Source organism: Rutilus rutilus (assembly GCF_951802725.1).
Source record: "Rutilus rutilus genome assembly, chromosome: 10".
Lineage (NCBI taxonomy): Eukaryota > Metazoa > Chordata > Actinopteri > Cypriniformes > Leuciscidae > Rutilus > Rutilus rutilus.
Genome location: NC_140215.1, coordinates 14,966,829 through 14,982,832, shown reverse-complemented (window position 1 = coordinate 14,982,832; position 16,004 = coordinate 14,966,829). Strand labels below are relative to the sequence as shown.

General features: G+C 37.5%; 1 protein-coding gene across 9 annotated transcripts in view; it reads left to right on the top strand.

Moving 5' to 3' along the window:
• dachd (dachshund d) overlaps positions 1-16,004 on the top strand; it is a 109,065-nt gene that overhangs the window by 52,906 nt on the left and 40,155 nt on the right. For 3 of the 9 annotated variants that reach the window (XM_084420484.1, XM_084420485.1, XM_084420483.1), the window contains exons 2-4: positions 836-951; positions 10,081-10,113; positions 10,836-10,997. In XM_084420484.1, the coding sequence (XP_084276610.1) occupies positions 836-951; positions 10,081-10,113; positions 10,836-10,997 (311 nt within the window). The remainder of the gene's footprint in view (positions 1-835; positions 952-10,080; positions 10,114-10,835; positions 10,998-16,004) is intronic. The other 6 variants (XM_084420487.1, XM_084420488.1, XM_084420486.1 and 3 more) reach the window with 2 other exon arrangements.

Genomic DNA, 16,004 nt, shown 5'->3' with positions numbered 1-16,004 from the left:
ATTTTATTAGGGATGCTCTCTGTAAAGGAATATTTCTGTGAGATTACGCAAGCTATTTTTTTTTGTTGTTGCCGAAATTAGAGTAGAAAAATGCATGGATGAACATAACGTTGTAATGTGTGAAAAATATCTGACAATCAGCTCAGGTGGTTTTTTTTTTTTTCTCCGGCGGATTTGGCAATTGTTGCGGCATTAATCATTGTGTAATCTTGGTCACTCATTTCAAGTAATAAAAGTTTCAATCATCAACGCACAACAGGTCTGATTCACTCAGTCACACCAGCTTCCAGCTACGACTCCTATTAAATCAAGCAAGCAGACCGTTTCCTAAGGCAGCCTTTTTCTTTTTAATTTCCTAAAGAAACGTAGAATATCATTCATTACTAGAACTACACATATTTGGTTTTTAAAAGTCTCATAAATCAATAGTGGCCTGACTGCAATAATTATAACAAGTTAACATGTAATTTCCAGGCTGAAAGCCGCATGGCCGGATTTTAGCATATGCAAACGAGGTAATTCAAATAGTGTAGGGATATTAATACAGAAGGGCAGGTAACGAGGTGCGGGTCATGAATTATGCATCAAAAAGTGGTTGATCTTCAATAAAGGAAATGAATTCACTGTGTAATCTAATTAGTTATGGAAGTCTATTATGTCGAGCAGCAAAAAGCAACTGTCCTTGAAAAGGAATTTATTTACAGTACATGTTAGCTCTTCGGGATGGAATTGTGTTCTGGTCCGAATGTTAACGGCAACCTCTGTCCCTCACCCCTCCCCTTCTCTCTCCACTTCCCTCTACCTCCCCCTTTCCGCCACTTCACTTCTGTTTTAGCTCAAGACCCGGGAGGCCTCCGAAACGGACCCAGAGTGTGACATCGCCGGAGAACCCTCACATCATGCCGCACTCTGTGCCAGGCCTCATGTCGCCGGGAATCATTCCCCCCACAGGTAACTCACGCAGACCACCTCCCACGCCCCGGCCCGTTCTCGTAGCGACCCGCTGCACATCCGTTAAATGGCACACTGCAAAATCTGACAGCTCTCATCCAAACTACCAGCCAGACCCATTGACCGTTCCCTTCAGCCCCCCTCCCTTCCCAGCAAGCCCCCCTGTGCAACCACAGCTCCAGAATAAATTGGAGTGGAGAGTTGTTCTCTTCCAGATTATTATAGTGGATGCTGCATTCTGCCTTGAGTGGATTTTAATTAGCCCGATTAAATCCACTTCACTGCTAAATGTACATAGGCCGTCGTGATGTTAAAGTAAGCTTATCGCCACAAGAATCAACAACAACCGTTTGTGCCTTCAGTTGGCCTGGAGCAACTCTAATGCTTTTGTTCTATTTATGGCTGGTTTTCATTGTAGCAGCTTTGAAGTCACTCACGAGAAAGAACCTGATTTACATATTGTGCTCTCGGTTGTTCTGCCATCTTTTAATAACACACATTCGGTTATGGTTCACTCCTTGTTAATGTACAGTTAACTTAAATCTCTCTTGTGGATTCTTGAGCAATGATTAAACACAAAGCCATATAGTTATCATTTTTAAACCAAACCATTTGTTTGTGTTGTTATTATTTTTTCATTGCAAAGTACGATGTTTTCTGTCCTATAGGACCACTGATCTATATAGAATGACATTATATAGATCAGTGTATAGGACACATTATATTGCTGTCACACAACAAGCTAACAATAAATCTTCAGACAAGCAGACTTCATGATGACTTGACATTTACAAGCATTTACTTTATCGAATGCAACTAAGCTATGCATTTTCTCTGTTACCTAGAAATATAACTTAATATTTGGACATTGTTAGCACTAACACTGACCAGTCATCTTATTTAATCATGTGGTAAGAATTATATAATGTTAGAACGGTAACTCTTTCCCCGCCATTGACGGAAATTTCCGTCATTCCGTGTTTTCACTGTTATATGGTAGGGGGCGCTATTACGCATCTTCTGAAAGAGTACTGAATATCCTAAATAAAACACATGTGAAGAAGAAGCAGAAACAAGCTATAGAATTTGTAAGCAGATGTATATGCAAAATCATCAACATTAAACAGCATAAAAATCAAAACTGACTAATATTACTGAATGAAATGTCGACCCAGGAAGTGGTATAGGACTGTGAAAGCTTTGGTGGTGTTAATGGACTCGATCTATGTTTTGATCATCATTCTGAATCCGATAGAAATGCGATTTTCTCAGCTTTTTGCTCAAAATGTTGCTTTTTTTTATTAAACTTTCCCACATTCAAGTGTTGAAAAAAAAGGAATGGATGAAGCTAGAATAAAACGTTTTGGATTTTGTTTAAAACCAGAGGATCCGTTCTTTCTTTTGACGTTTTGCATGTTTAAATATTCATACAACAAAAAATTCTGGGGGCCATGAAACTTTTGTGAAAATGATAAAAAATGCCGGCGTTGGCTGGCAACTTTTTTCAAAAACGTTGGCGGGGAAAGAGTTAAGTGCACCTGGGCAACTCATACCTCTGTTTCAGCCACTGTTTCAGTCACCAATTCAAATCGGAAACATAACACAGAAACGAAAAAATAATAATTATATTGTTAACAATAAACCCAAATAATTACATCTGAACTACACTGAATTTAAAACTCTGAAAATTACACATTTCTATTACTTATTCATACATTGTATCAAAACTAAATATTTGTTACATAATGCAAACCCTGAATTGTGAATGTTCTGTACGTCGATCAAAAATTATTCATTATAATTCACTACAGACTTTCTTTCATTCGACAAAGAACATGAAGTCGACATGTCCCTTCCAACGTCATAACTCTGTAACTCGTGTATCATCTAGAATTCCCAGTTTCCCACTTGTAAATATGACTTTCGTGTGCTTGTAATTATGAAATTTCCAACTTTACGTGAAGGCACATAAATGAAAGTTATTATAAAGTGATATCTTTAATGAATTGTTAAGAAATATATTTAAATTATATTTAGTCTGTATTTAAATTTTAATTTACCAGCACATTTAAGTATGTCACAATGTAGTCGTGTATTTGTCCACCACTCTTTTGCAATATCTCAAACACAACAATATTTATAAACAATATTTATCATTTTCAGCTTATACTGTAGCTCAAACAATAGAGCAATAGCGCTAGCAACACCAAAGTCATGGGTCCAGTTAACAAGGAATGCATTAAAACGTGTAACTTGAGTGTTGCTTTGAATATAAGTGTACAGTATATCAAATGCTTAAAATGTAAATGTAAAACCTTGAATCGAACGAGGCACTAATCTAAAATAGTTTATGCTAATTTATATTTTATAATTCAAACCTAGTTTATTTCCTGTATTTTATTTCTTTTGCAATCTGATATGCAATTTCTGAGGAGGAAACTATTGAAATTCCCGATTGGTAACAGAACTGGTCATCTTGAATGATGCCGCTGAAGCATTAGTGAAACATTCTGCTTGGGAAACTGCGTCTAACTGCCCCTTTACAGTGTTCCTATGCAGTTTGGAAAAGTATGGAATTTGATTTGAGGAATTTCCAGACCTAAAGTAGACCTAATGCCTTGAAATATGAAAAGCCAAATTTTGAACACTTTTTTTTTTTTTTTTTTTTTTTTTTTTTTTATAGACCCTTTTTTTTTTTTTTTACCTTTATTTAACCAGGAAAAGTCCCATTGAGTTACAATAACTCTTCTCCCAGGGAGTCCTGGCCAAGATAGGCAGCAAAGAAAAACATTAAAAAGGACAGGACAAAAAATTACATACTACACAACAAATCTCTATACATAGACTATACATGTACAAACAAGACATTATGTTTAACTTAAGTAAATACAAACATATAATTTAAAGGGTACCTAGTTAAAAACAATTACACCGTCAATATTAATAGATGGAAGTGATTCTAAATTTAAGGTGTTTTGGAGTTCATTCCAGACATTTGGTGCATATGATGAAAAAGCTTTTTTACCAAATTCAGTTTTTGTTGATGGAATAATTAATAATATTTTTTTTGACGACCTTGTTCTGTAAACACTGTTTTGGTAAGTAAGTAAATTTGAAATGTAAATGGGTAATTTACCCATTAGTGCTTTGGCAATATAAATCAATAAATGGAATTTTCTTGGAGAGGGAGGGCCATTGTACAGTTTCATACAGAGTGCAGTGGTGAGTCCTGTAGAGTGCATATAAATTAAATCACCGTAATCCAAACCTGTTAAGAATGAACTCTGCACCAACCTTTTCCTTGCTGAATAAGGAAAGCACCTCTTTAATCTAAAATAAAAACCTAACTTAGGTCTGAGTTTTTTTTAAAGGATCTCAATATGCACCCCAAAAGACAATTTATCATCAATCCAAATACCTTGGTAAGTCACTCTCTCTATTGGAGTACCACTTGGTGTTAAAATAGTGAAATCCATAGGAGAATGTGACCATGTAAAGACCATTAATTTAGTTTTTTTAGCATTTAATACAAACTTTAACCCTACCAGAGATTTTTGTACCTGACTAAAGGCAGACTGTAAATGATAAATTGCTTCCTTCAATGATGTAGCAGAGGTGTACAAAATAGTGTCACCTGCATAAAAATGAGCCTTTGTTTGATTCAGATCTTCACCTAAATTATTTATATAAATAGAAAATAAAATAGGACCCAAAACTGATCCTTGGGGGACACCCATTTTTACTTCTAGCAATGATGAGGTACAGTTATCTAATGTCACACACTGTGTTCTACCACTCAGGTAATCAGAAAACCAGTTTAGCACAGTGCTACTAAAACCTATGTTTATGACCCTTGAACTTGGCAAATGCCATCAGCCCATTTCGCATCATGGTTTCTCCACCGCCACAGAGGATGCGTTAAATTGGACATTAGGCCTTAGAACACAATGCTGTATGAACTATTTATGTTAAATATGATCTGAAAATCTATAGAGAGGTTTGAAAATGTGAGTCTGGAAAAGTGTGGAATTTTGAAATGGAAAATGTGTAGGAACCCTCAACCCTGCCTTTATGTTTGAGTGAGGTCAGCCTATCAGTGTCTTGTTTAGAAACATGAACTTAAAGGCCAGTGGGACAGCCCAGGATGAGTCTTCTCTTATTTAGTCCTGAGAAACCATGATGAAAACCCTTTGATATCCAGGCCTTTAAACCATGAGAGAGGCTCTGATCTTGACATTTTGGTTGAAACATCTGAAGAAAAGTAACATTTTATACAATCAAGTTTGTAAGGGTCTTCGGTTGTTTGATGAAGCGGCATACAATGAGTAGATGCAATGAGAGTTGCTCGCATTCGGTTCTTGGATCCCAGTTATCTTGACCAGCACCAGGATTGGGAGAGCAAATGTAGACAACAGCTCAATACAGCATGAAGTGGTCGTTTTTGTTGTTGTTGATGTAACTTCATCATAAAAGAGTGTATTTGTAATGTTGGCAAATGTTCAGGGCCTTTGTGCACAACGCTGTTAACGTAGCACTTGAGATATTTTCCTTCCAGTTGCATTTAGCTTCACAGTTACACTGCTAAAATAGAGCCATTTTTATCTCACTGTTGGTCTCAGATTACTGTTATATTGACCAGAAATTACTCACCAGAAATTTTGTATGAAATATAGATGAAATCTTACAGGTCGTTTGCTCTGGGTTTGACAGAAATAAGAACCATGAAATGGATATATAATATGACATTATTTACATATACTACCATTCAAAAGTCTGTGGTAAGATTTTTTTTTTTAAATAACTTGATACATTCAGCAAGAATGTAATTTACTGACCGAATGTGACAGTAAAACATTTATAATGTTACAAAAGGTTTCTATTTCAATTAAATGCTGTTATTTTAAAGTTTATATTCATCCTGATTTTTTTTTTTTTATCACAGTTTTCCGAAAAATATAGCATAACTGTTTTCAACATTGATATTAATGAGAAAAGTTCTTGAAAAGGAAGTCATTATATTAGAATGATTTCTGATAGATCATGTGACACTGAAGACTGGAGATATTATGCTAAAAATTCAGCTTTGCCAGGAAAAAAATCTATTTTAAAATCTATTCAAATATAAAACATATATGTATTTGTGTATACAGTGTTTATATATATATATATATACTGTAGACACTTTGTCAAATGTACAGTGAACAGTGTTTTACAGCTATTCAGGTAATGGCATCAGAGTATCATTCCATCAGTCTGTCATTAGGTGGACACAATCAACTAGAAATGCAGCAAGACTGGGAGAATAGACACAAAAAGAGGTTAATGAAACATGAGGCCTTCACGCAGATGCAAGATTACACTGTCATAAACAGATCAGTCAACTCTAATGTGACTCTCCTCAACCGAGTGTCGGCAGCTTATAATTGATGTGCTGTATTTGGCTCCAATGCAGACGGAACAATTCAGATGCATTAATTCACCCAGTCCTCATTGGCACAACCTCAGCTTTGTGTGTGCGATCGGTCCTCAATAGTCACTGAAACAGAGCTCATTTCTGCAAATATACTGAGTAAATAGTCACATTTAGCCTTGATCTCTATTAGGAGCGCGCACCATTGAGTCAGTAGATAAGCACTTTCTTATCATAAGCATGGCTAAGTCACTCTTTGTGTACTGATGTGAAGTTAATCTGATCCTAATTTAATTACACTATTAGTGGAAGGAGGCACATACATTTCTTATTTGTTATAAGAATGTTCTGACATTGAGCAGGTATGGGGCAGCCCGCATGTTAATTAATAATGAACATTCTGACAATATTCAGAGGCATGACAGCATTAAGCCAGTCTGCTGCTGGTTCCTTTGCATATTAATAGATCCTTCATTATTATTTAATATGACAGCTGCTCCAAGGGCTACGATCAGACCCCATCTCTATTATTTGCTGTTTTGTGCTCAGTATGACAGTACCAAGTGATTCTTTATTTGTCCCCTCCCCACGCCCCGTCTTGCGCCCCGTCTGCCCGCTCGTTGTCTTTTATGTTTGGCTGTTTATATGTGGCTGAAGAGATCCTTGTGTCTGTGAAAAAAAACCCAGACATGTGGGTCTGAATCTAAAGGTGACTTTCAAAAGTCGAAACATTGCGATCTGCTATTGGTGCTTGGCATACTAATGAATGCTAATTGAAGAAGGAGTGGGTTGCTCGTTGTGATGCTCAGACCTGCACGGGCACTACGAGTGGACTTGTTGCTGATGTGAAGAACAGTTTGAGGATGGGTACTCTGATGTAGATGTTACAGTCAAACCCCCTTGTAGCCTATGATGGAAGTTATTTGTGATCTAATGAACTAAACTATCTCTCTGGAACAATAGTGAATGATAATGTAGAAGAGGACCCATAAACGTAAATACAGTTGCTCATGAATGCTTGTAGGTGTAGCAGTGGCTCTCAACTGGGTTTTGACTGCTTCAGGACCCAGATTTTACATTTTACATCAAGTAGTAGCTCAGTGCAGTACCAGAATGGTTTTTAAAAAAACATTTCCATAATAATATATTTCACAGTTGTTGTTTATGATTTTATTATCTAATTATATATTATCTCCAAAACATGGTTGGCACAAACCATGTTTATCCTCGCTGCGAGTAAACCCATATTTAATGTGGTTTGGGTTTCATCTAATTTTTACTTGTATGGTTTTGTTGATTGTTTTTGAAGATTGATTCATTCATTCATTCATTTTATTATTATTAATATTATTCAGTTTTTGACTGATACAATCAATTTGTCCTAAATTCTGAAGTTTAATTGGTCTTTTGCCTTTAACTACAGCATTTGACAAAACTATTTATTTTGCTATCATAACTATGTACAGCAAATGTTTAGTAGCAGCATATTTTTTTTTTTTTTTTTTCAGTCGTTGACTTTACCATTTTTGGGTCACAATCCACCAGCTGGGAGCCACTGGTCTATATTGTATAATAGGCTTGTTAAGCTGTTTATTGATAACATCCATACCTGCAGGACATTACGTAGCACCATGTCCATTTTAGTTGATAAATGAATACAACGGATGTTTAATGCATTATTGAAGTGCTTAATTGTAGAAGTAAAAATTCTGGTAAAAGCAACTCAAGTGCCCGACTTTTCACACAAGCAACCAGAAGGTGATTTTATTCTTTTTATTTATTAATTTTTTTCTCCAGGTCTCTTCTACGCATACATCTCATTTAGAAAACAGTTGACTCTCTCCCATTAGACGCAAATGAAGATTGACCTTCGGTGCGACTGAAGGCCATATTTATTATGAGTGGAGGGGGGGAGGTAGATCCCCTCCGCAGCTGTAGGGCATGAATATACAACAGCAAACGAGAGCGGCCACTCCGACACAGTGTATACGATTCATCAATATGGTACTGATGTACTTTAAAATGCAAACAAGCCCAGAAAGCCGGTGGCATGCAGTGTTGCTCACACCATCTGCCTGTCTGCTGCTGGGGAGGCAAGGTGGCGTATTAAAGCCACATGTTCAATATCTTTCTTTTTCCCGTTCTCTTCGCGCTCAGGAAAGGAGACAGTGGCCAAATGGCCGCAGTCGAGTCATGTCAGTGAAAGTGACACTTTAGTGGTGATGAATTTGCCAATTGGCTTCCCTCATGTGGGGGACAACGAAAGCCAAACTATGAGCGTGTCACTGATTGGTACTGAGGAGTTTTAAATTTTAAGTACTGACTGCATCTTTTTAATTAGTTTGCTAAAAAGCGATACATAAAATGTCTGTCAATTTAGCTACAAATGACTGGCCTATGTGTAATGATATGGAAAGAAAACATACAATTGTTGACTTGTAACGTAAAGTCATTTTTGTATTGCCTATTCAGTGTTTTATTTATCTTCCACCTATAATGTTGAGGATATTTTGGGGTTATTTTCTAGTATGCAATTAATTGATTGGCATATCTTGAAATTAATTGGACTCATTTTAAATGAATTAAGAGGATAATAATCATTAAATATGCAGGATACAGAACTGTTTAAATGATGCATTTAAACAGGAAAAAAAATTCAGTTGTGACATTCAGTCACAATATTTAATATTTTGTAGTGTCATGACGTTGCTCAGCCCCAATCCACTTTGCCTCATAAATGAGGTTATTGTACTGTAACCATTTTCAATACACTGTACGTACAAAATGAGACTGCGTTCACAGGATTCACTGAACAGTGCTGGGAAAAAAGCTCAGCTTTGATTCATCCATTCACATCGTTTCATTAATCTTCATTCATGGATTCAAGGTCTCTTTCAAGGATCCTCCTTTTACTTTCTGCGAGTCTTTCAGGTGTTTTGTCATTGAAAAAGAGTAAATGACAGCGAGTCAGTTCTTTATCCAATCTCTCCATCTCCACTGCGCTCCTTTTAAACAAATCAAACAATGGGGGAAAAAATGTAATATTGCCACTGGAGCCAAAAGACTTTGAATTGCAGCGTTCTTCTTCATTCAGAGGGAATAACAATGGATTTGCCGTTTAATGTTCGTGTGTTTGAGATGTTACAGACATTTGTGTGTGTGTATGTGTGCATATTTGAGCTCGTCTTCTTCGGTTTCCCACTGTTACAGACTGTTTGTTTTCACTTTGTCGTACATCCCCACCCGTTTATTTACAAACAGAAACCATGGCAACATGTCAGTCCTGATATGTACTCCTGATTCCATCTGTCACCATCAAAGCTCAACGGCGTCATCTTTGCATTTAGAGAGAAAAAGAGATGGAAATCAGAGAAGACGTTCATGACAGTGAGGCTTCCAGCTGAAAATGTTGCATCAGTCCAATGGGGCCAGCTGTGTAATCAAAAACAGCAAAGCTACTGTCGGTGATGGGATGCAAATGATCTGCTCTAGTTAAGACGCAGTGCTAGACTGAGTTAGGCTAGTGATGGGAGAAAAGACTGTCAAACTGTTATAGAGCGAAAAGCAGTTTTCCCCCCTTCTTTCTGAGGTAAAGCCATACTCAAAGTAATGTGTGATTTCAAAAACATGAGTGTAAATTGTTATTTTGCCTTATTACATAATGTATTGATATTGGATATTTAATTATGCATGTTTATTTCCTCTATTTTTACATTTAGATTACCTTTGCGGTCATTTGATGCTCACTAAAGGTAATATTTAAACACAATAGGATACATTTATGATGTTATCTTTAGCAAATCTCAAAATGAATATCGATTTTTATTTTATTTTATTTTTACATTTATTTTTTAGACACAATATTATAATACAGTACAGCCAAACATTTGGGGTCAGTACAATTTTTCTTCACAACTTTTATTCAGAAAAATACAGTGAAAACAGTAATTTTGTGAAATATTATTACAATTTAGAATAACTTTTTTATTTTGTTATATATAAATGTAAATATAAATGTAATTTATTTCTGTGATGGCACAGCTGAATTTTCATCAGCCATTATTCCAGTCTTTAGTGTCACATGATCCTTCAGAAATCATTCTAATATGCTGACTTTGTGCTCAATAAACATGTTAAAAACAGTTGGGATTAATTTTTTGTGGAAACATTTTTTCAGGATTCTTTGATATAGAAAGTTCAAAAGAACGGCATTTATTTGAAATAAAAATATTTTCCTGCATTATAAATGTCTTTAATGTCACTTTTTATTCATTTAATGCATCAAATTTCTAATAGATTTTTTCCCCTTTAAAATTTGGAACGTGTTGTCCTCATGTTACTGTCTCTAATCCCCCTTGAAATTCCTGCACAATGTCTTTTCTAGAAGCATTTTTTGATCATACCTTTGTTTTAGGTCCATTTGAGCTGAACCCTTATGATGCAGTGACTCCATCTTTCTGTCCTCTATCTGCAGGTCTCACAGCCGCTGCTGCAGCCGCTGCGGCCGCCACCAACGCTGCCATTGCAGAGGCCATGAAGGTGAAGAAGATCAAACTGGAGGTGATGAGCAGCTACCATGGTAGCAACACCCAGCACGGGGCCGACTCAGAAAACGGAGACCTCAGCTCTAGTGTGGGTGAGTCACCATCCACCAGCAGCATGACTCACACTGAATGCAGGCCCTGTTAACAGCCGTCTCGCAACCCGTCACAAGTGGTCAGGCAAGACACATGGCTGTTTACACCTGGGAGTAACATGCTTCTCAAATGTGTCTTCTGCGACTGCTTGTGATCAGATTTCGAGGGGAGGGTATTTAATACTAAATATTAATAAAGTGGGAAAAAAAAAGAAGAAATTTGTTTGATTTAACAATTTAACCAATTTAACCAACATCATCTGTCACTGCATGTTAATATTAGACATGTCGGAGATGTTCTGTAAAGTCTTGTGCATGCATATGTATGTGCTTTCCAACTAGATGGTTATTTTCTTTTAAAGCCACATGTAGATACAAAGTTTAAAATCCTTGTTTTGGCACGTTTTTGATTGGCACATGAGTTGGTGGGACTCATCAGGGCAGAATGCGATGTGGTCATGTGTTTTCCATTTGGACCCCATTTACAGCTTTATTTAGTGCTGTCCACTCAGATGACCAGAAACTGACCAGAAGCGCTCAAAGCTTTCAATGCCAGTTTGAACAGGGTTTCAAATCAAACCCAAAGTTTACCCATTTATGTTTACCCAAAAATGAGTTGTTCCAAACCTGCATGAATGTCTTTCTTCTGCTGAACACAAAAGAAGATATTTTGAAGAATATGTGTAACCAAACAGTTGATGGCATACCAATGAATGTTATTGAATTGACTTCCATGGTATAAAAAAAAAAAAAACGATTGAAGTCAATGGGGCCCATCAATTGTTTGGTTACTGACATTCTTCAAAATATCTTCTTTTGTGTTCAGCAGAAGAAAGAAATTAGGGTGAATTTTCATCACTTAAAGGGATAGTTCACCCAAAAATGAAAATTCTGTCATTATTTACTGACCCTGACCTTTATGACTTTCTTTCTTCTTTGAAACACAAAAGAAGATATTTTGAAGAATTTAACTGTTTACATCCACACAATGAAAGTCAGTAGATCAAAGGTCCACATTTTTCAGTAAGACAGTAAGAAATGTTTTTTGTTTTGTTTTGTTTGTTCGTTTCCTAAAAGAAAGTCAGGTTTGCAGTTTTGGAATGACAATTTTGAGTGAACTATGCCTTTAAGAACAAACTGATCTGCTGTTATCAAACTAAACATAATTCATTCTATTTATCTATGAAAATTTCTTCAAATATGTTCTTAAGCTCACTTAAATGCAGATCAAACGGCAAATCTGGAAGAAAACTAGAAAGCTTTGTGTAATCTTGTTTTGAGCAGTCAGTTTGTTTGGTTGATTCCAAATTCATCATTAGCAGGTAATGCACTTTTAAAGTAGCTACACATCAAATGCATCCATGAGCACTTTATCCCAAAGCTAATAGCTATTAAGCGAGCCGCTAATTCAATTTGGTGAAGAAAATTAGTTTTGAATGTCCCCCGCTCCAATTAATCGTTTCTCAGATACATTCAGATTTTTTCCTCTCTCTCTTTGCAACATTACTTAAAGCCATTTTTTGTGGAAATTACACTGTTATATTAAACCACAAATCCATTACAAATGATTCAGTTACCATAATCCCAGAGCTGAACTGTGCGTGTGTAATTTCCATTGTGAATATCCACCCTGCGTCGAGGCTTTCCCAGCTGCATTTGACACTAGGAGTTTTGGCAAAACACGGTGCGCTCTAAGCAGATTTATCGAAAGGAAGCCGCGCGGAGCTGAGGTCATCTAACAGCGAACGGCGGCGGGGGGCCGCGAGGTCACCGAAATAAAGATAAATGCGAATCGGAATAGGCGAGGCTGCGGCAATGGGGCTAATAAGAAACTGTTTTTATCTTTTTACAATTTAAATTGTAACCTTGAGCATGCAGACTCCCTGAAGAATAATAATTTCAGGCCCAGCGGTGAGCGAAGGAGCCGAACTAGAGAGGCATTAGAAGCTCTGAGTGAAATATATGGCTGAGACGCCTCTCCTGCCCATCCACAATCAATTGGATTCTTTTACTTTAATATTTACTCGCAGCGATGAGATGCTAGTCTGCATGGTGATGAACAGTCTACCTCTGGCGTTTGAAGGTGACCTGTCACCGCGTATGGACAAATCTCTCGCTTGCAGAAATGTAGAAAATAAATCATTAAAGGCAGGCGGGCCTCTCATTCCGGGATTTAAATCACTCCCAGATTTATGATTTAAATTAATGCTCGGTTTGGTCAAAAGAACGGAGGCCGAGACAAATTATGTTTGGTACTGAAGCCATCCTAATATTGATTACTGGATGTCAGTGCAATCTCTTGTTTATATCAAGCACTCTCCTGTGACGGGGTGGCCAATAGGAGTCACCCGAATGATAAGAGGGCGAAATATAGCTGCTTCTATTCAGCCAGCCAGAGGGGAGAAACAAGCTCCTTTCAGCCTTTAATTGCAACATAAATTAGGTTTTTAAGTGAAATAGACAGTGTTTTCCATTCCCGTCTCCCAGCGAATTCCCTCACTGCTCCGGATCATTACTGCATTAAAACGGAAAGGTCATTTCGCCAGAGAACCGAGAGAGTGATATCGCATCGGGGTGTTTTAAAAGAGTGCCAGAGAAAACACACAACTGTGAAAATAAACTCTTAGCTGCGGTGCTCTGCTGACTTCTGCCTTTCTGAGCCTCGTGATTGGCTCTAATGGTTTTGGGCTGTGAATGCCTATTATGTCCTGCTTATAGGCGCTTTTTGCAGCTGGAGTCCAGAGTCTGAAATCATTTGACAGATATAGGGATGACTTTAGAGCAGAGGAACTCAGTTAAACACTCTAGACTGGGGTGGACAATGTCATGAGCAGGAAGTGAGCATATTAAAACAGCTGCTCTTGCTATGAGGTTTTATTTAGAGACACTTGCTTACATGAAAGTGTAATTATTTTTCTAAATGTCACTAGGGGCAACACCACCAATAACAATAATCATCATCATCATACAAATTATTATTATTAAGATGTGAAGTGTGTTTTTTATATAATTTATGAGGACACCAATTTGTATAAGGACATGGGTATTACACTGGTATTACAAAAAGGACATTTCCTGAGTCCTCGTAATTAAAATGGCTTAAAAAACACACTAAACAATGTTTTATTAAAAATGTAAAAATGCATAAAGTTTTCTTGGGTAGGGTTAGTGTAAGGGGATATAATATACAGTTTGTACAGTATAAAAAACATTACTCCTAAGTAATGTCCTAATAATCATAGGTGCACCAATGTGTGTGTGTACGTGCGTGTGTTTATTTGTTTTGTGAGTGGTGAAAAAGTGGCCACTGCAAGGGTATTCCCAGCATTGCAATGGTGTTGTTGATGGTTGCTTGGTAGTTGCTTCTACTTTTTTTTTTTTTATTATTATATAAATACTCTATTCCTCCAATGATATATATTCTGATTGAGATTCTCAGTTTAGAGCAGAATAGATTTAGTCTGAAGTAGAGAAAGGATATTAAGTGTGTGAAGGACATTGTACTCTTCTCCGGACTTGTTGATGTTGATGCAAATTGGATGGGCTAATGTTTCTTCTGCATTAAATATTCAGCTCAATAACTCTCGCCGGCTTGCATCACTATTATTAATTACAAAAACAGAGAGAAAAACAGTCAGCCAGTTAAAATTGGAGCCAAATAGCCAAACAGCCTAAGCGAGAGAGGAGGTGGTGAACGTGATTAAGCTAAGCGCTCGCTTCCCTTTTGATTCTTCCCCAGCATTTTTTCAAGGAGGTGGGGGGTTCCCTTCTCTTACAATGTGGATTGTTCCATTGACTCACAGGAAACGGCACAATTCAAGATCACAAACCAAGCAAAACATGTGCCTGGAAGACAAGCAAACAGTGATCCGTTCTCTCGCATTGAATAGACCTGAACCAAAACCAACACCTGCCCTTTTCAGCATGATGAATTGTTTGATTTTTTTCATTCATTTGTATTTCTTTCTTTCCCGTTTTGTGACTCATGCATTTGCTGCCTTCAGGTTAAGAAATGGAAGGAGGTGAAAAGAATCCCTCTCTTGGTGGCCACTGGGTGCCATTTTGCATCTGATTCCTTGCCACGGCAACGTTAATGGACCTTAAATCCTCTCCGTAATTAGATGGGGGAATTGTGTGTATCACCAACCAGATGATGCTGCCATAATGAAATAAGCGACAAACTTTCAGGCATGTATGTGTGCACGTGCTTGTGTGGGTTTCTCTGATTTAGCGAGTTAGCGTGCTCAGACCTGGCCCAGATCTGGCGTTTAGCATTTTGGGGGACGTGGGGGAGCGCAAACCTGTCACGTCAGGGCCGGTGACAGGTGTCTATGTTAGGGACAGAATTGAAAGTGATGGGGGGAGATGATGGGTGGGCTTCCCACCATCGATGAGGTCAGGCCGCTAATTCCGCCAGGCTTCTTCTGGCAGAGGAGGCCAGCACTCAAGAGATGGATCTGTAGAGAGACCGCAGCTGTAAGCGTGGAGGAGCTAATTGGTCCTTATCTTGCTGTCCCATTCATCTTCATTTTTTACCAATTACCGAGCATTATCTGTGTTCTCAGTTGGATATGGGAGTTAATCCTTTTTGGTTAAGCTGCTAGTGCAGCTTGCAAATTTCCATTGGTGGAGCGGGTCAAAGAGTCAGAGCGAAAAAACAAACTCGGGAAACTTCTCATCATTGTACACAGGAAGGAATCGATTGGAAATGACATCACGGGAGGGAAGGAAAAAAAACAGCGGGGAGGAGGGGAATCAATTATTGGTGTTATAATTCAAGCTCTTGTTTGCAAACGTAGCAGTGCCATTGATTAAGTTGTTTTCATTGCACTTGCCATTATTGACTTGTTAAAACCATATTTTCTTCTCATCGGTGGTTTCACATGTGCAACCAATCAACCGGTGGTGTTTCAAATCTTGTACTAATTACTCAAAATGTATAAATCTGTCCGCAGAATTACCCTTTTCGATGCATGATTGCATGAGATGAAGAATCACTTCAAAGGG